The sequence below is a fragment of the Theobroma cacao genome, chromosome 4 (genome assembly GCF_000208745.1).
Source record: "Theobroma cacao cultivar B97-61/B2 chromosome 4, Criollo_cocoa_genome_V2, whole genome shotgun sequence".
NCBI classification, from domain to species: Eukaryota; Viridiplantae; Streptophyta; class Magnoliopsida; order Malvales; family Malvaceae; genus Theobroma; species Theobroma cacao.
In genome coordinates this window covers 24625011-24650741 of record NC_030853.1, presented here as the reverse complement: position 1 = coordinate 24650741, position 25731 = coordinate 24625011, and the positions used below count along the sequence as shown (strand labels likewise).

The 25731-nt window shown below is 32.6% G+C and overlaps 1 protein-coding gene and 2 pseudogenes across 2 annotated transcripts; 1 reads left to right on the top strand and 2 right to left on the bottom strand.

Moving 5' to 3' along the window:
- On the top strand, window positions 2045–8159 carry LOC18602475 (annotated as a pseudogene).
- Window positions 9771–11925, bottom strand: LOC18602474 (annotated as a pseudogene).
- Window positions 16548–24513, bottom strand: LOC18602473 (probable tRNA N6-adenosine threonylcarbamoyltransferase). 2 transcript variants are annotated; one of them, XR_001927401.1, is made up of 6 exons: window positions 24331–24513; window positions 23339–23923; window positions 22320–22475; window positions 21789–22151; window positions 18417–18457; window positions 16548–16785 (listed from the first exon to the last, which is right to left on the bottom strand). XR_001927401.1 is itself a non-coding variant. In XM_007033867.2 (5 exons), the coding sequence occupies exons 2-4, from the start codon at window positions 23891–23893 to the stop codon at window positions 21807–21809; spliced, it is 1056 nt and encodes a 351-aa protein (XP_007033929.1). In that variant the 5' UTR covers window positions 23894–23923; window positions 24331–24513; the 3' UTR covers window positions 18286–18457; window positions 21789–21806. The 2 variants fall into 2 exon arrangements, 1 of the variants encoding a protein (XP_007033929.1); XM_007033867.2 differs by lacking the exon at window positions 16548–16785 and having other exon boundaries at window positions 18286–18457.

Genomic DNA, 25731 nt, shown 5'->3' with positions numbered 1-25731 from the left:
GGGGGGGGGGGGGGGGGGGGGGGGGGGGGGGTTGTGTGGGGGAACTCGCTATTCTATAGCATCGCCGGTTTGGTTCGTATTTGACTCATTGCGGCTGGAACTCCGCAGTCGAGGGAATCCTTGGTGAAGTGTTGTTGCCCGCATGGCCCATGCAAGTTGCCACTTCGACAATACCAAGCTGTTACTTGACGAATTGGGTGTGGCTATCCGAGCTTGCGAGGGTTTAGACAGTGTCCCTGATGCAACCAAACTGGCTCGGATCCTGTCGAACTCGAGGAGCATGGATCTGCCCGAGAGAGTTCGAGCCATGAAGCTACGGGAGAGCGCTCTGGCTGCCATGCTAAAGGGTGGGAGTTCATATCAAGCTTTGGACGACATAGTAGAAAATTTGTGCAGTTTAAGTGCAACGACAGATATAAACGCACAAGAAAAGGAAATAAGCAAATAAATAATCATCATGAGTGTTTCATTATGCATTTACTCTTAATTTGCTTGCTAATATCTTGTTTTAATTTCCAGATTGTTAGGATGTTGTTGTAGGTGTTTGACAATGCTTATTGTTTGATGAACCGGTGAAGCATGCCTTTTGTTGCCGTTAAAGGGAAGGAAATTAGCAAAGCTTGCTTTAAGTTATAATGGTAAATTGCTTTGAGAATGCTTGTAGAACAAAATGTAATTTACAATCGATACCTTAAATTTCTACCAACAGGATGATGAAATTTTGGTATAGCTGAAAAATGAATGAAAGGTAAAGCAACAAAAAGATACAAGAGAGAGAAAGAGGAAGCCATATATAGGTCTTGAATTCCATGGCAGTATTGTGGGAAACAAAGGTAAATATAAATAGAAGAGAATTTAGTCGCGGAGGAGTTTGTAATTGCGTGGACTTGTAAAGGTTGTGTTTTCGTTATAAAAGCGAAACTTTGCAAAAGTGGAAGCCGCCCAGTTAGATTCCTAATCAAGTCGTTTACCTGACTCATCGTAAGAATTTTTCAAGGTAGAAATCTCGTAGCTTTCGATCAGCCATTGTGCCTTTTCTACCAGACGCGAAAAACTCAAACGTGCACGTATTACGACTCATGGTTTAAACAACGGAAGAATCTGAAAGGGTATACGATCCCACTGGATAAGCGTCTTGCTGCTGATGGAAGAGGTTTACAGGAGGGACAATGAAGGCAAGTGCAGGCTCTTCAATGCGATGAAGGAGGCTCTTGTAGATCTCGCATTGGTTTCGAAAGAGGATACTCAGTACCCATGTATTTCTTTTTTGCTTCACCAATGCTATAAGGCCATGTAGCTTGTTCATTTTAGTCATCTTTGTTGCTCATAAATTGCAAGTTGACTTCTCTCACAGAAATTCAGCGCCGTCCCGCATCGCTAAATTAGGGGTCAAACGATCCATTTATAATGTCTTTAATTTGCTGGCATATGCGCCCCCCAGACAGAGCTCAGACGCGCGCGAAGACTAAGCACAAGCCACCGGGGGCACCGGTTGCATGCGGCTGTGGTTCAACACGTTCAGTTACTTGGTCGGGTTTACATTGGTAGGCTCGGACATTGTGATAGCCCTTAAATTCTGTATGAAAGCCAAACATCCCATGGATCTGGCCGGTGGCTCATCAAATCCAATACAAAATGAGCCCTCGAGTGATCTCCATTAGCCATGGCCGGTCAAATTTTCTGTTCAAAATTTTTTCAAATAACCCAAATTAACACACAAAGAAAAATCATAAAAAATCAATTATTATCAAAGATTTTTCTGCTTTTTTTATGTAATCAGGTAGTTAATGACCTTCAACATGAAAATGCTGAGTTTTAATTTCACAAATTGAAAAGCAAAAACCCAAAGAGATGATGTTGGTGAATGCTAACCATTCACACAAGGAAAATAATTTAAAGTATGTGACTGACTAGTGATAGTGATGAATTGTATGTTTATAATTTATTGAAACTAGAGAAGTTGTTTAAGTTATATTTTTAAGGTAAAATATCCTTATCTCTTAAGTTTTGATTGAAATTATATAGAGATTTATTAGTTTTTGAAATGAACACTCCATCTAAAAAAATATTTTTCGCTAAACATGTAGGTCTAGCAGTTAATCAACAGTTAGTATTTTCATCAACTTACTGACGTGGCAAAGGTAAAAAGATAATGTTACCATTGATTAATTTTTATAGTTACTATTATATAATTTTATTATTTTTTATTTTTTTATTAATTAAAAAAAAAGCTCTCCATCTGGGGAGGATTGGTGCTCCCTTCCCCTGGAGAGCCCGATTTGGGGCTCCCTAAGGGAGCATCGATGCTTCTCTTTCTTGGTGAGCTAGGGAGCACTGATCGATGCTCCTTATTTTTTTTAAATATAATAATAATTTTTTTAATTAATAAAAAAAGGTATTTTAATCTTTTCATAATTTCTGTTAATGGTGTTTGTACTCTTGGGGTGAAGTATACATTTCGAAAACTAATAAATTTTCATGTAATTTCGATCAAAACTTAAAGAGGTAAGGATATTTTATCCTATTTTTTATTATATTTTAATGATCATATTATCTTTTTAGTCTATTTTCGTAATTGATAGAAATTTTAGTTACCCATAAATTATTAACTTCTAACCTATAGTGAAAAAAATATTTTTAAGAAATAATTATAATATTTGTTTATTTTTCTTAAAAAAAATAGTGCTTAAGAAAGCCTATAAACTATTTAAGAAAATTCAAATAAACCCTAATTTTTTTATTACATTTAATTAAATCTTTGTACTTTTTTTTTTTCAAATAAGTCTTTATATATGACTAATGGTTAACTAATTGCAATCAATCAAAATCTTTGTTGTTATTTTTTGTCCATATGGTGCTAACATGGCATTGATATGAAGAGTAAAAATATAATATGATCATGTCATCATGTCACATCCACATGTCATATCATCATCCATTATAATATGTCAACATGTTATGTTAATGCCACGTCAATGCCACGTAACATACAATGATAAATGATATTTTGAATAAGTCAACCATTAAAGGCTTAATTATTTAACTAAAAATAAAAGTATAAGGATTTATTTAATTCAAAATAAAAATATAAAAACTTGATTGAACGTAATAAAAGTATAAAGATTTATTTGAATTTTTCTAAATAGTTTAAAAAAATTTTAGATATTATGTCGAAAAAAATTAAACCTGTTGCACTGCAATCCTTTGCTTGTAACGACGAAGAGTATTTCTCCACTTACTATCTATTCCTTCAACCAAGCCTAGAGAATAAGCATTTTGGAAAACCCTTACACCTTCCACCACCGAATTAAATAGAAAGTGTGATACATATACAACACGTTTGGTATGGGGAATAACTTAGCTATTCCCTCTCTATTCCCAACTGCTATTTGCTCCTCTTGTTTGGTTAGCAATTTGATAAGAAATAGCAATTCTTAAATTTTATTTTTTCCTCAAAATCAATAAAAAGTCATCTTTAATTAAACCTAATCTCCCATAGTATTAGCTATTCCATATATGATGGAATAGCTTTCAGAATCATTAAGACAAAATTATTCATCATAAATTTAGAAAATTACAACCTTACCCATATAAAATCATTTTTTCTCCCTCTTCTGGTCGCATTGTTCTCTTCTACTGTTTCCAACTTCACCAGCCAACATCGCCTCTCTCTCGTCCACCTTTCAATTGTGTTGCTCTCATCCACCATCCACTTTTCCAGCTCCGCCTATGATCATGTACTTATTTGATGTAAAGGAAAATTGATTAAACTGAGTATGCTCAAGTGCTCTGGTTTTTTTTTTTTGTTCATTGTATGTTGTTCAAGGTTTAGTTTGTTGTTGTTCTATTTTTTTGTTCTTTGTTTAATGTTCTGGGCTTGCAACTCTTTCATTGAACTGACTAAAATTATTAAAAGGTGTATAACATTCAGTATAATAGGTAAAAACTTCTTCCTTGATGAGCTTTCTTTTTATCAAATATTAAACATCAAAAATATTATTTGAAAGAAAATATTAGTTATATAAGTTTTTAGAAGCCTTAAGAAATATTTCTTTCTTTTTGTTTGTGCCAAGGCTAAAGTTTGCATCAAAATTATATATACAATGTATTATTTTAATCAAAGTAATACAATATATATTATTTTGATGAAAATAATACAATGTATTATTTTGCTAAAAATAAATGCTAATATAATAAAAGGTATTTTTATATTTTTATTATCTATTCTTTATTTATTTCAAGGTTATTTTTACCAATCAAATACTGCAATTAATCATAATAGTAATTTTTGTCTTATTTTTTTTCACTGTACCAAGTTACATAATAACTGTTATATTATATTATTATCTTATTCTATTCCCATAGAATAACTATTATATTTCATTTTTATCTATTTTGTAAACCAAATATACCCATAGAATAACTATTCTATTTCATTCTTGTATATAGATTAATGACTTATACATTCCAATGTGCAGAGCCAATTAGTCATAAATATATATTCACTAGATCCTGCAAAAAAAAAAAAACTATATATTCACTAGAACAAATTAAAATAGAATGAAAATGCACTGAGAGATCCATTAGATTAACTCCCAATTTTATATTTTTAATCCTAAACAAAAAAAAGCATTTTGTATTAATTACTGTATATTGGTGTGTGTCTCGACACTTCCCACACTTTGAGAAACTGGAGATTATTTATGCTATTGTAGTAAAGGGCTTTGTCTATAAAATTATCGGAGATATTGGGATTAAAAATTATGTCCGGAAAGTTCCAATATTTTATTTTTCTCGATTTCTTTTATAAACATAACGCGATGTGAAGTTTCTTAAACATTTTATTTTAACAATATCGTTTAGAGTAATCAATAAAAAAATACTTTATTAATAAATAAAATTAAAAGTTCATAAATTTTTAAACATAAATATTCATAATTTTAAAATTTTAATTAATAATATATTAAATAAAAAGAATTTTAAAATTTTTTAACTCTTTATCTCTTTCATTTTTTCAACTTTCTCTTTTTGGAATTGTTCCAAAGACAAAATATAACAATATTCTATTAATCGAAGAACATTGTTTCTTGGTTACAAGCACAATATCTATATGGGGTCATTTTAAAAAGTAGTCCTTAAAGATAAGATATTTTTAAAAATGACCCTCTTTATAGTTTTAACTATTTTTAGTCAAGTTGGACAAAATTACCCTTAATGAAGTTACACACTATGATGTTACACGCCATGTACAAAAATCTGTAACAAGCCATGGTTAGCGTGTTACACGCCATGTACAAAAACCTGTGACCAGCCATGGTTAGCGTGTGACACGCCATATACAAAAACATGTGCACGCCATATACAAAAATATATAACAAGCCATGATTAGCGTGTGACACGTCATGTACAAAAACATGTGACACACTACGTACAAAAACCTATGACAAGTCATGGTTAGCGTGTGACACGCCATGTATAAAAGCCTGTGACAAGTCATGGTTAGCGTGTTACACGCCATGTACAAAAGCTTGTGACAAGCCATAGTTAGCGTGTGACACGCCATATACAAAAACCTGTGACAAGCCATGTACAAAAACCTGTGAAACTTCAAATCCTCTCAACTTTTTTCTTTTTTTTTTTTGACAATTTGGCATAGATTATAGTGTTTCTAACATGTTTTCATAAATCAAAATATAAATGTTTTTTTTATCTAAAACACCCACTTTGACTAAAAAAAAAATTCTTTGAAAACCTAGATTTATAAATTTTAAAATTTTGAGTTTATTGATATCTAGGTCTTGAATTGATTCAATTAAAAGTTATTTCATACATTTGTGATTATTTCTACCATTTTAGTTTTATTCAAAATACCTAAAAATCAAAATTTTCAAACAGCCACCCATCCAAGCATGTCAAAACCATTACTTGGTGTCTTGAAAGCGTAAGAAAGAGAAATATGAAAACGTGAGAGAGAGAAATCGAAAGCAAGCAGACGAATGCCGAACAGAGAAATCGATAAAATTTAAGAGACTGGGATGGTGAGAGAGAAATCCGAAGCACAAATGAGGAGAAATGGGGAGAAATTGTGATGAATGGTTTAATTTATTTGAAATAGTTTAAAAGGTATTTCCGTCAAGTCATGACTAAATATGGTTAAAAACAGTTAAATTTATTTTGATAGTTACTTTTAAAATATTTTTATCAAGAAAGATCATTTCCCACAATTTTCTCATATTTTAAAATATATGGAACTTAGCAAGTCTTGCTTTAAGTTATAATGGTAAATTGCTTTGAGAATATTTGTAGAACAAAATTTAATTTTCAATTGATACCTTAAATTTCTCTGATGAAATTTTGGTGTAGCTGAAAAATGAATGAGAGGTAAAACAACAAAGAGACAGAAGAGAGGGAAAGAAGAAGCCATATATAGGTCTTGAATTCCATTGCAGTATTGTGGGAAACAAAGGTAAAGGATAAATAAAAAGCGAATTTAGTCCGAGAGGAGTTTGTGTTTGGGTAGACTTGTAATGGTTGTGTTGATTCCCTTTCAACAGCCGTTAAAAGCGAAATTTCAATTGCAAAAGTGGAAGCCGCCAGTTGGATTCCTAATCAAATCGTTTTTCTGACTCATCGTCGACAGCAGAAATCTCGTAGCTGTCGATCCGCCATGGTGGCTTTAAGGGATCTTTCACCAGACGCGATAGTTAAAGATTTGATATCGAAAATTTTGAGGAACGAGGAAGAGGGGGATAATGAGGAGAGGCAGAAAGAGATTGAGGAAACAATGCAAGAAACTAAGGCTGTCTTAGCGAAAATAGTGAATGTGAGAGTGAGTGCTGCACAGCCGAAGAATGTTACTAAACAGTCTTCTGATTCAAAGTATAAGTATATTAAGTATAAGCCTTCACAGCGATCGGATGCATTTAATTCAGGTGATAAAGCGAGGATAATTAGAATGGTGGGCATGTCTGTGGATCCTCTTGAGCGTCCCAAGTTCAAGCGTAAGAGGGTCCCGAAGGCTTCAGGGTCTCCACCTGTGCCGGTAATGCATTCCCCTCCACGGCCTGTGACTGTGAAGGATCATCAGGACTGGAAAATTCCGCCTTGTATTTCAAACAGGATGAATCCTAAAGGGTATTCGATCCCACTGGATAAGCATCTTGCTGCTGATGAAAGAGGTTTACAGGAGGTACAGATTAATGACACCTTTGCAAAGCTCTCTGAGGCTTTGAATGTTGCAGTGCAGAAGGCTAGGGAAGAAGTGGCGATGAGATCGAAGTTGCTGGAAGAGATGATGGTGAAGGAAAGGAAGAAGCAGGAGTTGCGAGCTTTAGCCGCTAAAGCTCGTTCTGAGAGAACTGGGACAGTGGCGCCTTCAGCTGCTGTTCCAATGTCATCTGACAGAAAGGCGACGGATACTGATATGAGAGTGGATTATGAGCCAGTGAGGGAGAGAGAAAGAGAAATGCCAAAGGAATCAAAGGAAGAAAGGGAGAAGCGGTTGCAGAGGGAGAAAATACGTGAAGAACGACGTAGAGAAAGAGAGAGGGAGAGGAGGTTGGAGGCCAAAGATGCTGCCATGGGTAAAAAGAGTACGATTACAAGGGATAGGGATAGAGAAATCAGTGAAAAGGTGGATCTTGGTATGGCTTCTACTGGGGCCGTAAGAGGTGGGGAAGTGATGTATGATCAAAGGTTATTTAACCAGGAGAAAGGAATGGATTCTGTATTTGCAACTGATAATCAATACAACATCTACGACAAGGGTCTGTTCACAGAACAGCCAACTCTCTCAACACTTTATAGGCCAAAGAAAGACATGGATTCTGACATGTATGGTGGTGCAGATGAGCAGTTAGAGAAAATGTTGAAAACTGATAGGTTTAAACCGGACAAGGCATTTGGTGGAACTTCTGCGAGGATTGGTCCAAGGGATAGGGCAGTTGAGTTTGAAAAGGAAGCTGAGGAAGCTGATCCATTTGGTCTGGATCAGTTCTCCACAGATGTCAAGAAGGGTAAGAAAGCCATGGAAAAACTGGGTACTGGGGCGACAATGAAGGCAAGTGCAGGCTCTTCCATGCGATGAAGGAGGCTCTAGTAGATCTCGCATTGCTTTCGAAAGAGGAAACCAAGTACCCATGTATTTCCTTTTTGCTTGACCAATGATATATGGCCATGTAGCTTGTTAATTTTAGCGCGGTCCCACATCCCTAAATTAGGGGCGAAACCAGCCATTTATAATGCCTTGAACGTCATGAGACGTATGCCCCATAGACATAGCTTAGACGCGAGCAAAGACTAAGCACAGACCATCGGGGGGCACGGGTTACATGCAGGTCTGGTTCAACACATTCAGTCACTTGGTTCGGCTTACATTGATAGGCTCGGGAATTGTGATAGCCTTCAAATTCTATATGAAAGCCAAACATCACCGTGGGTTTGGCCGGTGGCTCATCAATTCTATACAAAATGAACCTAGGAGTGATCAGCGTTAATGGTCGGGGTGGTGGCCGGCCAAATGTTTTTCATAATTTTTTTCAAATTATCTAAAATTAACACACACAAAAAATCATAAAAACAAAAAAAAGCATAAAAAACCAATTATTATCAAAGATTTTTTATTTTTTTCATGTAATCTTGTAGTTAATGACCTTAAGAATGAAAACCCAGGGTTTTAATTTCACAAATTGAAAAACCAAAATTTTTTTCTTAATTTTTTCAAATTATCCAAAATTAACACACAAAGAAAAATCATAAAAAACCAATTATTATCAAAGATTTTTTTACTTTTTTTTTCATGTACTCCATGTAGTTAATGACCTTAAGAATGAAAACCCAAAGTTTTAATTTCACAAATTGAAATACCGAAACCAAAAGAGATGATGTTGGTGGGATATACTAACCATTCACACAAGCAAAGAAATTTAAAGTATGTGACTAGCTAATGGTAGTGATGGATTGCAAATTTATAATTTACTAAAACTAGAGAAGTTGTTCATTCTATTCTCTTATTATATTTTAATGATCATTCTATCTTTTTCATCTGTTTTTGCAACCGACACAAATTTTTATTACTATCATAAAATATTAACTTCTAACCTACAATGAAGAAAAAATATTTTTAAGAAATAATTAAAATATATGCCTATTTTCCCTTTTTTTAAAAAAAAATTAAACCCGCAGCATCGTAATCGTTTGCTAGTAATGACTAAGAGGAGCTCTCCACCTAGTATCAATTCCTTCTACCAAGCCTAGAGAACAAGCACTTTGAATAAATTAGTCTGCTGATTTAGGCCTTCCAATGTGCAAAGCCGATCGGTCAGAACTATATATTCACTAAAACAAATTAAAATAGAATGGAAATGCAATGAGAGATTGATTATGATCAACTCCCAATTTTATATTTTTAATCATTTTGTAATAATTACTGTATATTAGGTAATCATCCACGTACCACGATATAAAGTGAAGGTTGTTTTTTAATTTCAATATTGAAATCTATTAAAATTGCATTGTCAAATGTCATTATATAGAACCACAAGCAATTAAAGGAAAAAAAAAGAAAATTACCTAAAGCACTAATCAAATAAAGATAATTTACCTATAAATGGAATGGTTATGTAAAGAATGGCTTGTTCTTTTAACAGTTGAAATCGTAGAAAAAACTCTGGATATTAATTAATAAGAAAACTAAATATTAAACCCTAAACCCTACCAGAAAAAAACACACACAAAAAATAAAAAATAAAACAAACCCTAGCATCAATAAGTTTGACGCACTTTATTGCAAAATAAAACAAGCCCTAGCATCAATAAGTTTGACGCACTTTATTGCTTATATATTAAGTCTTATTATTTCGATATACTAAGGGAAGATAATCTTTGTACTAGTACATCCAGAGCCTTGTGGGAACTCCCACCCTCTTTGACGGCATCCAAGGCAACTCGCCGCAACTTCAAGGCTTGAATTCTCTCAGGCCGTACTGTGTTCACCGAATCAGCGAGGATTTGAGCCAGTTTGGTTGCATCAGGAACGCTCTTTAAACCCTCACAAACTTTGATTGCGGCTCCCTGTTCATCGACCAGGAGCTTGGCGTTGTTAAAGTGGTCAGCTTGCATTGGCCACATAAGCAACAATACTCCACCAAGGATCCCTTCCATGGTTGAGTTCCATCCGCAATGAGTCAAGTAAGAACCAACTGCACGGTGTCCGAGGATCGCCACCTGAGGAGCCCAACCTTTGATGACGAGCCCCCTCCCTGCCACACGATCTTCGAACCCCGTGGGAACCACGTTTTGGTCGTTCTCCGCATTTGGTGGATTCTTGACAGTCCAAATGAAACGAACTCCGCTCTTCTCCAACGCGGACGCCACTGCCTCCATTTGCTCATTGTTCAAGTAGATTTGAGTCCCGAATCCCACATAAACCACGGACTTATCAACGTCACAAGAGTCAAGCCATGCAATGACTTGATCTTGGGGAATGGAACTTGGTTTCTGATTTTTCTCTGTAAACGTCATGTTCCGAGCTTTGATCCGTGGCAAAGGACCCACGGCCCAAAGCCGATCGTGCTTGGTGAAATCTTCGCTGATGACTTTCATTTTTCACCATCCAACTCACTAAACGAGTTAAAGATGATTCCCCAGCTCTGCATACACGCAATGAAAAGCTCTCCGGGCATGCTAGTGGCCGGGTCTTTGCCATTTACAAACCATGACGACATCGTATTTGCGTTAACAGCACTAAAACCAATGTTGGGGATGTTGAGATGAGAGGCCAGCTTATTGGCCCAACAACAAAAAAACGGATCGGTGACAATAGCCACAGGAGGAAATGGATGACTCTTAAACCACTCAACCAAAGGATCGAGGAGTTTACTAAATGCAGTCACAATGTGGGGAAGGAAGGATATGGGGACATTTTCCATGTCCTCAACTCCAACAGGGATGGGAGACTGAGATGGGAAAGGAAGGACTAGTGGTTGAATGTTAGAAGAGTCAGGCAAAGAAAGAATAGGGTTAAGATAATGAAGCATTTTGGGTGTGACTACGACGGACGCCGTCAAGCCACGGAGGAGGAGCTGGTGGGTTAGGTCCAAATGGGGAAAAATATGCGCCCCAGCTGGGAATGGGATGATCAAGATATGGGCGCCATTGCCTTGGGCTTTCAGTACGGTCTCTCCCTCTATCTCAGCCTTGGTGTGTGTCTCGGCACTTGCCACTCCGAGAGATTGGAGATGATATATGCTATCATAGGGGACCCCAATTTAAGACAACACCGTACAAAGGGACAGGGGTCGTTTCCAATTTAGTAGAACACCGTAAAAACGAACATGGGTGGGTCTTCACTCACGTAAACCCCATTGACTGCCCTCTCCCTCCATTTTCACAACGTATGCCGACGTGGCCTTCCCTGTACCTTTCTTTTCTTTTCCTTTGGTTAAGACAACCCAACATGCACTCTTGGTTCTTAAACACTGTTTTTGCTCCTGAAAGATAAAAGTCCAAAGTGTCAGTTGCTCTCTTTACCACTTCAAAGAGAAAGTTATTAATAGTCAATTTTCTGTCTTTCCAATTAGTTAACGTTGTTCCCCAAAAGAGCTTCCTGTTGTCCTGCTATTAATTCATTTTGTGCCCGCACTAATAATTTGCTCCTTAGCCCTAGGCCTACATTTAACAGTCAAACGAAACTAATACAATATATGTCAGAAAATCGAGGCGCAGATAATTGAGAGGATGTCCGAACGTTCTCTTTGCCAAACAAATTGAGGAGACAGGAAAAAGATTTTTTCACATGTACAATTATCGATCAACTAACTTAACTAACATTTAAAATAAGCTATAAACAATGGTTTCTTGAAACGACTGTGTTTTGGTATTTCTTCCTTTAAGTGAAATGCTACGTTTCTGTCTCATCTCTTCCATGACCGAAGTTATGTGTTTTATTCTATTTTTTAATGTCCAGCTTTTACACTATACTTTCTTTCCTTCATGAATATGCATATTTTGCTTTGTCTAATCTTTTGGACTTATTCTTCATTATGTCTGCTAACAACATATAACATAATGAGACATAATGAGAGATACTACATGAGTTAGTGACATTAAGAGCTTGTTGACCTAGTTATGCTCTTATGAATAAAAAGAATTTTTAAAATTAAGTTAAAATTATTTGGTAAAATAAATTATATAAATTTTAATTTTAGTTAAAATTACTATAAAGGGTATTCATATTATCTTCAACTACTTAATAAATTAAAGCAGAATAAATTTGTTTCGAGTTTATGTACAATTTCAAATGTTAAAATCAAACAAATCTAAAAAAAATGAAACAACTCTCAAACTTATATAAACAAGTAATCGGACCATGATGCTTCAATTTTTCAATAAAAAAGAGAAAAGAGAAAACTATGTATTTAACATTAAAATCCTTTGGTGAAGAAGAGAGAAAACCTTTAAATACTATTTGAATGTAGCTTTGAATTTTGAGTCTTTTTTTCCCTTAATATTTGTAAGAACAAAAAAATCTTAGATTTTGCTTGTTGGGTCTTTTTTTTTTTTTCTTTCTAATAGTCTTTGTAGAGAGATGTAAAGATTTTTTTTTTTCTAGTAATCTTTATAGAGAGAGGTAAAGGAGAGAGAGATTACAATTTGAGTTAAAGAAGGGTGATTTGCAGAATGAGGGAGAGAAAAGGGAGGTTGATTGAGAGAGAGAAGGGTATTTCCTAGAAAACTGACGTGTTTTTAAAAAAAGAGAAGAGAAAGATCCCACCTGAATTTTTTTTAAGCTTTTTTTAAAATTTTGTTCTTAACAAAGACTTTTTTTTTTTAAGAGTTTCTCAAAAATTTTGTTTGCCTTGGTTTTTACTTTTAAGAGGTAGATAAATTGAAAAAAAAATCATGTTAAACAGGCACTAAATCGCCAGAGAACTAAAAAAATTACTTTTTTGGTAGCAAGGCCTTCTCTTTATTGAACAATTTGCACTAATTTCTTTTAGAGAAAAAGTTTGTCAAAGATAACTTCAGGTAAGACTTGTCTCAATTGTATAGTAAATAATCGGTGTATTCACTAAACCATTGTCAAAATTCAAATTTCATTATCGTTTATCCAAAATTGATGTTTCTAATGGAATTACTATCTTGTCGGTGCATAATGAACAAAACAAGATGCTATAAGATCACGTTAATAAAGATAATTTGAAATCAATACAACCAAATAAGGGTAGATAGCTCATTAAGTTAGCAAAATAGTGAGCGAGTTTTAATCAAGTTCCTAACCCAATTAAACGAGTACCCGATCTGATTAAATTCGATTAAAGCAATTTTAGATAATATTAAATGGATACGGGTATCTTATAAGTGAAAACACATTCCCTGCGATGTACCCTATTCAATTACATTACAATGTTTATTTTGTAATAAACCATTGCAATGTAAGATTGCAATGCAATCACATTACAACTAATGTATGTAATGTGATTGCAGCTCAAAACTAATGCAATCAAATTACATTGCATTCTATAATATTATTAAAGATATTTTTACCCTTCAATTTTGTTACTTTGTTAAAAACATTTTATAATGTTATAATTTATTTGTTTATATAAATTTCGAGAATGTCTTTTTATTATTCTTAGTAGTCATGGTGACTATAAAAAAAATTATATTATTTTTAAAAAAAATTAAAATAAAATATATAATGTAGAAAATTATATTAAGAAATGAAAATAAAAAATATAAGATTATAATAAAAAAATAAAAATAAAATATATGACATTAAAAATATATTTAAAATATGATATTATATAAAAATTAACAATAAAAAATATAAGTATATTAAACTTACATTTTAATAAATAAAAATAATTTTAAAAATTTACATTATATTATACTTGTAAATCAAGTGTCTTAGTATTATTTTTTCTATATTTTAATTATTACTTTACTTATATACTAAATACTACAATGTTATCTTTGCTACAATTATATCACTTATAATTATATTACGTACAATCATATTACATTATAAAATATCAAACATCATTATATAATAAAATTAATACCCGCTGTGATTTTGGTTAAGATTCGATTACAGCTGCTACATGAAACCGTTTATAGCTTGTCTGACATTGGTGCATGTACCCATTTAAATCTTGACATTGATGCGGGTACCCCATTTAAAAGGTGCCGACTTGTCGACATTGATGCGGGTACCCGTTTACTTAAAAAAAAATAATTGCAAATGTAAGGATTCAGGCATTTATCATTTCTTTCACTCTTTCCACACCTTAACCAACAAGTCCAAATTTTAATTTTGTTATAATTTGATAAAATAAAATTTATAAGTTTACTTACTTTTTTTATACATTTTTAATTTGTAGTTTCCTTTAACAAAACGATTTTTCAAGTCAAGTCGAGTCAAATTTAAATTTTTAAACGAATATCTACTAATTAAATAAGTTTTGATAATTATTATTAAATAATTTTGGTTAAGTTGTGGCTAGTTACAATAGAATTTAAATGAATTCGATTAGATTTTAGATATCTTAAAAATAAATGGTTTCGATTTTGGGTATAGATCAAATTAAGTAGGCATTGCCTAATGCCGTCTTTAAGAGCAGGGGCGGAGCCTCATATAGTGGCCCCCTAAAATTTTTTTAAATTTCTCTTATAGTATATAAAATATTTAAAAATTTTTAATATATTCTCTTAATAGTTCTCTCAATAATTTTTTATTTAATAATTGATATAAATAAATAATAAAAAATTCCACATGCTTCATTCAATTTTTAAATTTTTTTATTTTTTATTTATATTATTTACTTACATGTTATAATTTTTTATATATTTATTTTTTAAAATTTCTATTAACTATCAATCATTTTTTTTGTTATATCATATATGAGTTCTATTTTCTGCTTATCATGTTCATTTTTTTCCTATAATTTGGATTTTATTTTTCGTAATTTTAATCTTTAAAAATTAATAAATTTTTATATAATTTTCAAATATAAGTTGTAGTGTTGCATTATTATTTAAAATTTTATCAATATATCATTTTTTAATTAATCTTGATTATATAAGAGAAAATTATCTTTAGTATATCTTTTTTATATGCTTTACTTTTTATATTTAATTGAAAAGAAATTATCTTGAATATATAATCTTTAAATAATCTTAATTATAAAAGAAAAAATCGTTAATCTTGTATAGCGTATTTAATTATTTATATTTTATATATTATAATTTAGTATTATAAGTTTAGATAGAAATAAAATAAGAAAATTGGATGTTAAATGCATTATTTTTTTTTTCAAGTTTAATTAAAGTATGAGTAGGTTAAAAACATTTAACAAATTCTTTCAAAAAAAAAATGCAAATTGTCCAAATGATTTTCATACACCTGAACTATTAAGTCTCAATGCTTCAACTCATGAACAAAAGTAATGTGAATTAAAATGTCAAACACTTAATTCTAAAGAAATGGATTTGTTCAGTACATAATTTTTAATTGATAAATTTGAATTCAGAAAATATAATCGAGCATAATTTTTTAAAAAAATTATTGTAAGTCTTTTTTTTTTCTTGATTTACATATTATATAAAATTATTCTCTATTGATAATTTTTTGATTATTGATTAAGTTTTTTTTTTTTTATAATTAGGAGACGGAGATTCGAATCCTGCTCTATAAGCAGGGGATCATGCACCAACCAATGAATCAAATACTCGAGTGCGATTATTGATTACGTTTAATATATGAATTTTTAAAATTTTTAGATTAATTTATCTGACTTTGACTCTTTTAATAAAAGTTGACTGGCTCCGCTCCTGTTTAAGAAGAACTAAAACTATAAACTAGTAAAAAGATTTGCAAACTAAAAGATTTCCTATAAGTAAACCACCTCTGCAAATGTTTCTAATGACAACTCCAGCTGTACTTGTTTTTAGGGCATTTAAAATACCATTACTCGAAGGCTAGCTTCCGAGCATATCATGTGTAAACCATCACACAATGACAATTAACAAACTTCAGCTAAACTCTCAAACTGCTAAACTATAACATATAGACTATGACCAGAATCAGAGACGCACCCCTAATTCATTGTTGGAATTAGAGAAGCATACTCTCAACAAGGAATTAGGGAAGCTATACTCGACAAAACTTTAGGAATATATTCAACACAGACCTTAACATGATAGAAAAACTGAAAACCTTATGTCCAAACAGTTTCAAAATATATACAAGATTGGTTTGAATTATTTCTTTTCAAGATACTTGCAGCTGCAAAAACTGTCCATTCAACATTCAAGAAGAAAAGCAGACAAAGAATGCTAATAAGCCAAACATAAAAACTCCAACATATATAAAATCAAGATCCTTTATTGCACCCAAATTGTGTTAAAGCCATATTATGAATAAATCCTCCATCAAGGTTGGTCATTATCGACAGTAAATTAAAACAATAATTCTATAATTCTAAGTTAATGTAAATGTGAGAATAAAATCTAACTTAGTATACAAAAATATCTAAATCACAAATCCATTTAACACTAACAATAAAAAACAATTGGATAAATTGCAGTGCCATTCATTCAAAAAAAAGCTACACCAACATGCAACTACCAAACAGTCAAAATTTATTGCTAAAGAAATGATCATGACTACTGATCACATAATTACAGCATCATGTTACATGTCATTAAGCGATGGAATGATTGATTTGGAATCCTTTGAGGTAGATGAGTAACCAGTCGAGCAGTACCATAATCACCAGTCCCTCCCTGCAAAAAAAATGGAACCTGCCAGCGTGAGGATAGCGGTCCAAACAACCCAACAAATATGCAAGGCAAGTTAATTTTCAAAAAGAAAAAAGAGAAATGGAAATGTTTATGGAGGAGGATTGTGGGGTCAATTAATTAGTGTTTCTGCAAGAGAAGAGAACTAAAACTTCTAAGAAGATTCAAATTCTGCTATTTAAACAAAAAGATCATTTACTGTTAATTTAACCATTTATATTCCCAAAGTTTTATATACCTTATCTTCAATTGAAATTATTACGTGGCAACAATCTATTGGCTTTTCTTTTTTTTTTTTTTGAAGCAATCTATTGGCTCTTCATAATTTAATTAATAATTTGGATTAAATAAATATAACAAAATTATTAATTTGATTCATTCAATCTTAGTTACTTTGAGTCTAAATATTCCAGCTCACAAATATTTAACAGTTCAAGCGTTTAGTCTTTATACTTGATTACTTACTCTTTATAATTGTTTGTCAAAATAAATAAAGGCCAAAAAGGTGAAGTAGAAGTTCCCCTAATCGGAGATCATTTAGGTTTAAGACAATCTACCAATTAAACCATTAGGGAGAATTGTACAATTCATGAATAAACGGATGTAACTCATTTCAATAGTAATTGATGATTAGTATAGTGAACAATTATTAACAGAAAAGTAATGGATAGCATAGCTAGGCTTCACAAGCATATTTACAAAGCCACTAACAATGCTGTATTGGTATTATTCGCTCTGGTTTTATTGTATCTCATAATTCTATCACATAAAAGCGATCTCACAAGGTCAAAATGATATAAATACTTAAAACACTTAGTCTCATTGTAGTACATAGACAATACGAGATTCATGACTCCCTTCTAGATTCATAACATCCCCCGCCCCCCCTCCCACTCCAATAAAGATCCATTGTCTTCAGTGGCACGTTGCTAGTACCCCAAGATATTGTTCGCTTTGGTCTTAGCTAAATTTCACTATTTTATCCCGCAAAAAAATCTCATAGGTTGAACATAATGTGAACACTTAAATATTCAATTCACTTTAGCACATAACCAATATGATTCATGACTCCCATTTGGAACCATGAACAGCGCATCATGCAACATGTATTTCACTATCCATTGACCATTGATGTTTAACATTTCAAATGCCCCATATCTTAATGGATTCCAAATTTTCATCCAAACCAAATCCCCATATTTTATCTCAGCTTCATTTGATGTTTATGATACCAAATGCCAACATGATACAGCATTTCAGCTTCTACCTAGTTGGAAATAGAGAGTATCCATCAACACAGATCCAGTTAATTAGGTTTCTCTGACAACAATAGAATGCTGCCCTACACTGGTCTACTTGAGTAGACAATATTTGTGATGCAATTGAAGGAAACATACTTGGTGATGTAGTTGAAAAGAGTGATATTAGAGTGCCAAGCAGATGCATACATGTACACACAAAAAGAGGGAGAGAGAGAAAGAGAGAGAGAGTGAATATAGGGAGATTTCAACATAAGAAATAATTTGCAAATAAAATATTTAGAACATGGAATAAGTTTCTTCTTAACCTTACTGGTAAGCATATTACATCATGACATACATAAATCTTTAGTGTACCTTCAAGATCCAGAGTTGGGACATGCAACAAGCACTGAAACCTGGAAACAACAAAAATGTAGTAAGTATACTATAACAAAAACATGTGAAACTTTCTGCAAATTTTACATGACCTAGACAGGGTTAGACAAGAGTGGGAAAAGATCAAAATGACTCTGTTAGGTTCAAATGCAAATTACAAGAAACAAGCAAACACAAATGCCCCATAACTATTTTATTAATTTATTATGCAGCATTCTGATGACAAAATGATAACACCAGAACAAAATCTGTGTTAAGTAAATTGCTTGATCCTTGGACACAATCAAGAAAACAAGATCGCAAATATAAAATAGCTATACATCATACAACTAAAACCAGAAATCCTATATCTTTGAAATCAAGAACACAATTTATTTCCTGAAAGATAGTACAATGAAAAGAAGATTTCAAATTCCAGTACTCCATCCAAAATGTGATGAAGAGCTGAAAAGTGAATAATAGGAAGACATACCTATTGGGATTTGAGAAGAAAATAAAAGATAATATTTTCTTTCTATTTCTAAAGAATACAAAATGATTTACTTTCTGCATAACACAACTCAACCATGACTTGATACCAAACTCAAAATTTCACTTGACAATCACAATGGAAGAAGGGTGTTAATCATTCCAGGCCGCTTGTTAAGAGAATCCATTTCAAAAAACCAATAAATTAAGGGCCCAACTCGTCCCCGAACTTCATGAAATGTTCATTTTAGTTTCTATACTCTGAGAATCGTTATTTCCATCATTCAGCAATCAAAAAAAGAATTGCAAGTTAATCCTTTGTCTAATTCTGTAAAGATGTTTCCATTTGCTAATGTACACATTCATATGGTCAAAATTCATTGAATTTCACTTAAACCGCTTCCTCTTATACATTCATGTGGTCATTGGTCATTTAAAATTATTTCACTCTTCTCTTATACATCTCTCTAAAACCAGACTTAATATGTTTCAAAAATCTAATAATGACAAAGAGGTCTGCACTTGTCCATGAAAATGGCAATAGAAAGTAGCTAAAATCACCAAGACTAGGATTTGTCTCTATAAAACCCACATCAATTTAATTAACACATTTGATTTTCAACAGCATTAGCATAAGAAAAGGGGAAGCAACCATTGTGATACTAAACATTTTGGGCATAACTGCATGACCATGAGAGCAAGCCAATGTTTAACCCAATTTCCAGCCGAGCACGAAGAAGTTCAATGTAACCAAACAAATCAAAATAATGATTGAACTAACAAGAGTTCAAAACCAAAGACTGAAACAATTTCTGTGAAGCTGTTGGTATGATTAGGTATTCTGTTTAGCTAGCAAATCCTCAAGCGTTATGTGAATGCATTGACCCAAAATGTTGAAACAAAGATACCTAGCAGAAAAAATTTGCAGAAAAAGGAAAATCCATAATAGAACTACAGAAAGCTCCATAATCAGAAAGCAAACCACAGGTTTGAATGGGATGTTATGCTATCAGTTCAAGTTCATCCTTAAACTTTCAAATTTTCCATCTTCTCTTCATTAAAGGCTCTCTTATCAATCTTCTCTCTCCAACTTTTTTTCTTTTCTTCCTTTCCTTCTTTTCTTTCTATCTTTCCTGAAAAGGTTCTAACCCTTTTCCTATACTTCCAGCAGACAGATACATTCAGTATTTGGTGTCATGCTGTACAGTTTTTGTTATCAAAATGGAAAGCCCAAATAATTTGATGACATGATGCTGTTGTTAACTAAACCAAATATACCCAAGTTAATAGCACTCACAATATTTAAAAAATTAGCTTTCAACGCCTCTAAAGTTAGCTTTAATCCATAAGGCACATAGAGGCCCAACAATATGCTGTACTCAGTACAGGTTTGGTCACAAGTAAAAATGACATGGTACAAGTTCAAAGAACATGTCTATTTCCATTTAGGGCCTATAACCATGGTTAAAGGTGAAATAACGGATTAGGACTCAGTTGAATATGCTAATCTCTGATGAATAAAGTGGGTGAAATCAGGGATCCGTCTTGCCAAAATATTCTGGCAGCAACATGTATCTGATTTTTCAGGTTTGCAATGGTGTAACAGTGAAGAGAGGTAGAGCATCAAAGATTGATGGAAGTTTAAGCTCACAATAAATAGGAACTGCGATGTAAATTTATCGCAGAACTCAACAAATAACTCAATTACATAGAATCAAACTCCAATACTCTAAGAAAATACTAATTGCTTATAAGTTCAAGAAATCTCCTAATTAGTCTAGGTTGGACAACTACTAAATAGGAAACTTCTGAAACTTGAAGGTTGACCACCAAAACTTTCTAAAACCACACCTTGGCAACTATGTTGAAAGAAAATGAAACCATGGACCACAAATTCTGCTCATTCCAGCAAATTTGCAGTTTACCATAATCAAAATATGCACAACAAATCATGAAAAGAAATATCAAATTAAATCCAGCAGAATAATAGCAACCTCTTAACTACCAGTAGCACATTTTTATTTAACTCAAATTATTGTTTTGTCTTTTAGAAGTCAAAAGAAATTATGGGCCAGTAACACTGCATAATTAAGCCAATTGATAAATTCCCATGATATACCAAACCTCAGAAAAACAAGAATAAAACGATAAATAGACCAAACTGACAGTATAGTAATATTCTGAATAAGTATCAAGAGGATGGAACTCAAATGACTTCTTTATTGAAAACCCACGATTCTAAAATTTGGTCTCAAAAGAGTATAATATTATCTAAAACCTTTTGATGTGTTTTCAAAAAAAAAAAGTTCATAAATTGAATTTATCTTCAATGTATGGCTTTGCTGTTTTTGTTCATATTAAATTGATAAATTTTTAGTTCATTTCACCAAGTTAGTTTTTGCGAAGTCGAAAAGGATAAATGTATAATTAAGGGCAGAGATCAGAATTCATGTCAGATTGATCATAATTCTAAATGCTTCTAGTATCAATAACTGCTCAACAGAAACAGTCACATCGCTTAGGCTAAATGAACTTTATAGCTTATTTTTTCCACCCTAAATGGTTTTGAATAATTTGCCCGTACAGTCTAGAGCCTAATTTCAACATTGAGTAAAGCGAACACCTTTCCATATCCACCAGTGCAAAAGAAAACATCCCCCAGGCATCACAAGCAACCATGGAAAGCCCAAATACAGCAAATCAATGCGTAATATTTTAAACAATCTCTTTCATTTTTTTTGTATATGTTAAAGCATTAAAGAAAATAACATTTAGAAAAACATACTTAATTTGTTTTCTTCTTTAAGTGAAAGTTTTCAATAACACCCAAACAGCGAATTCATCATTTATTTTCCCTTTTTGGCAACACCAAGATGACCATACCTTAATAGCAATTTAAATTCATCCCTCCACAAGACCATTCATGTCACCTGACTCATGTTTCTCCCTCCAGATTGCATGCACCTCATCAGTCCGAAAACGCTGGGTGAATGTCGTCTCCTCAAGTGGTGTTGATGACCCATGAGCAAAGGCAAGGAGACCTGTATATGCTATCATTGCTCCATTGTCAATGCAGTACCTGTCATCAGTTGCAAACAATCTACCACCTCGTTCAGAACACATTGTCCTCATCATCTCTTGCAAGCGCTCATTGCAACCCACACCACCAACTATGAGAACATCTTTCGTATCACAGTGAGCCATAGCACGCTCTGTAATCTCCACAAGCATTGCAAATAGAGTTTCCTGCAATGTAATACAATATAAGTAGAAAATAATCAGAGCAAAAGACAGTAGCACACAACATTTTAATGCTAATACATTAGAATGGTGACATAAAGATTCTTTTCCTCTAAACCTTTTCCAGCTATACTGTCCAGTAAAGAACGCAAAAGGATCCTGTAAGTGATTCACCTGAAGGGAGTAGCACAAATCTGCAGGGGTGCATTCATTATTTTTTAGCTTCTCCTCTGCAGTAGCTTCAATGTAGCTCAATATTCCACTAAAGGATACATCCATCCCTTTGACCACGTATGGAAGATCTATAAACTTTTCTCCTTTCTTTGCCAGCTGGAAAGGAAGAACTCATATCAGGCAGGTTGAATGGAAATGCTTTCTGAACATGAATTAGTTTGTGAAGCTGTGAGAAAAAACTTTGTCCTCAAACAGGAGTAATAAACAAATCTAGTAACATGGAAGCTCTGCTAGAAGCATCTAATTTGTCTCTTGAAGTGCAGAAGATTTGGGGGAATAGACAGACATAAAGGAGCAGAACAAAAAGAAAATAGATAAAATGATAAAATTGAACGTCAGCAAGATGTACAAATTTGAAATGGTTGAAATCAGAACGCGTAAAATTAACTAATTTATCATCTATAAAATTATAAAAGTAAAGCAGTGGCAGAGAAGGACTGAAGGACAAAAGGACAAAATGGGGAATCAAGGATAATTGAAATTAGGGTCTTAGAGCTTGTTGTATTGACTAAAATGACATAGAAATAACAAGTGGGAAAAGAGAGAACTATTAGTCTCAAAATATCTAGATTCTATGGATTATTCCTAGGAGCAGAAATATTAGCATGCTTTATGGGTTTAGTAGTATTCAATTCGCTGTGAGGAAAGCCAACGTATGGCTTCCTTCCTGAGTTTTACAGTTTTGATTTGATAAAATATAAAATCTTAAATCACTTAGATATGCACTGCTATTTGAGGTATGATTACTTTAGATCATCTAAAAATATTTAAACAGAAGAAAAACCTCCAATGTTTGACTATCCAAAGCATGAAAGTAAACTGAAAGAGGTTAAATATTAGCATTATAAAAGAACTTTGTTTTCCTCCCATAGATGACAATGTAAAAATAAAGGAATCAGGTGTCTTGAATATAATATGTTTCTGAAATTGAAAATTACAGCATAACCATCTTTACATACCTGCTCAATGTTATATCCAGGGCTTGGATCATTTGAGAGGGTTAAAACTCTAGCAAACCGATCCAAGCAATTCCCAACAGCAATGTCAATAGTCTCCCCAAAGATTCTGTATCGCCCTTCACTATACGCTATAACCTGAGTATTCCCACCACTAACATACAACACAACTGGATCATCTGCACCAGTTACAATCCTTCCCATCTCAATATGTGCAACACAGTGATTAACTGCAACAACGGGCTTCTTCCATAGCAATGAAAGAACCCTAACAACAATGGCAGAAACTTGTAGCGGTGCACCCATACCGGGACCCTTGGTGTAACAAAGGCAGTCGATTTCATCAGGGGTAATTTGGGCTGTTTTTAAAGCCGATTTAATCAGTGGAAGCACATGCTGGAGATGGTGTTGAGCAGTTTCTCGTGGAAGGAATCCTTGGCCAGGTGGTGTAATGTAGGTGTGGCGTGGGTTTGACAAAATGGTGCCATCTAATGTCACAACCCCAACACCAATCTTGTTGGCTGATCCTTCAAAACCAAGGGCTATCATTTTCTTCATTTTGACAGAAATGTTGTGTCAAGTACCAACCTTGTGAAACAAAGCAAACAAAGGATCTTTCTTAGTAAATAAGACAACATAAAATATACAAAATTCACTCACCTACACATATATTTTAGGATATCCAAATGCATTAAATAAGAGCAGCATCTATCCAAATTCAGAAAGCAAGTTATACGAGAAGGTTTAAATTGTTCGTAGAGCCTGTAATTTTACACAAAACCCCACCATAAATTTCTAATCTTTTGCTACATATTCCATTCCTCTAGCCCAAAACCCATGAAAGCAAGTTATTCAGGAAGGTTTAAATTGTTCTTTCATTATTCTTTTTTTTAAAAAAAAAAATTTCATCCAATCCTGATTCTTCAAAAGGACCCAATATTGAAAAAATTATATGTCAGACAAACTAAACAGAGAAACATGGAAACTGAGCTTACCAAAGATAAGTAAAGATTGAGGAGAGACTCAACAAGCAACTGGACAAGCAGTAGAGAAATGGTATTTGAATAGCTGCGCCGCCGGAGCGGGAGGCAACGGCTACTGACAGTGGAACAGAGAGACAGAGAGAAACAGAGTAGGGTTTTTGCTTTTCTTTTGTCTTTTTTTTTAATCTTTATTTTTCTTACAGTTTCAGTTTGACTTATGAATTCGTAGCTTCAATCGCCAATGCTAATCCAACACGTCAGCAAACGGAAATCCGTCAACTTTAACTAACTTCTATTTCATTTTTTCTCTTTTTCAAAATTTTGGAGAAATTTCACATTGGTATACTATTTTTTTTTTAATTTCGTGTCTAGTTGTTTTAAAAAATTTCAGTGAAAACTATTTTTCCGTAGTTCAACAATATATATTAGTGATATGAAAATATATTATTATTAATTCGAAGGTCTACCTACATATTGACATATATATTTATATATTTACACCACAATTTAGATAAATGAAACATTTATGTTAAAATTTAAGTAAAGAATAATAGTTTTTCGGTGAGATAATTACATATGTTTATGGTAAAATCTTGATTAATTATATATAATACATATACTTTTTAATATATAAGAGATATATCATAAAATCAAAAGAGTTCTCAATCTATCAATTCTTAGTATATCTCAAATTGATAAATTTCTTTTTATTGAGTAAAATTAAGCTGCCTTTTTAATTTTTAATCTTGTGACCATGTTCTTATTATAATTTAAAGACTTCTTGTAAAGTGTCAGATGGAATTGTAAACCTATCGTGGATAAAAGTAATTTAAATTTTAAAAATAAAACATCTTGAAAAATGGTAATAATCTTTTAAGTTAATATAAATTATTATCATAGTTAATTATATAAAAAATAACATTTAGTCAAGTTTTGTTTAGTAAGAGAAAATTGAATTTGTGAAATGTATTATATTTAAACAAACTTTTATTTCAATAATTTGACTTTTCAATTATATAATATACATATAATATGTATCCTATGACTTGGTTAATTAGTACTTTAGCCCTCAGTTTTTACACATAATAAAAAATCATTAATTCCTAATTTCTTTATAGACAAAGTATAAATTATCTTATAATAAGTGATCAAATTATTTAATTACACAAGTGAATTAAATAATTGATATATATATACACGCACGTGCTGAAGCATTAACTCTTTATTTTTTTTGTAAGGAAATTATGAATTAATACTTTAGGAATAATGCATATTTAGCAAACCAATTTTCATAGTGACAAATCAAGTGATTAAATTTTTATTTTTCACCCATTTATTCTTTAATTTTTTGTTTAGGGTTCAAAATATTTTAAAATTCAAAACACCGTTTTGATTCAGACGGAAAGGATTTAA

Coding starts and splice junctions, on each gene's coding strand:
- LOC18602473 (XM_007033867.2), bottom strand. CDS start 23,893: ATGAAGAAAATGATAGCCCTTGGTTTTGAAGGATCAGCCAACAAGATT. Junction 22,476..23,338: donor CTGGATATAACATTGAGCAG/GTATGTAAAGAT, acceptor CTTCCTTTCCAG/CTGGCAAAGAAAGGAGAAAA. Junction 22,152..22,319: donor ATTTGTGCTACTCCCTTCAG/GTGAATCACTTA, acceptor ATTACATTGCAG/GAAACTCTATTTGCAATGCT.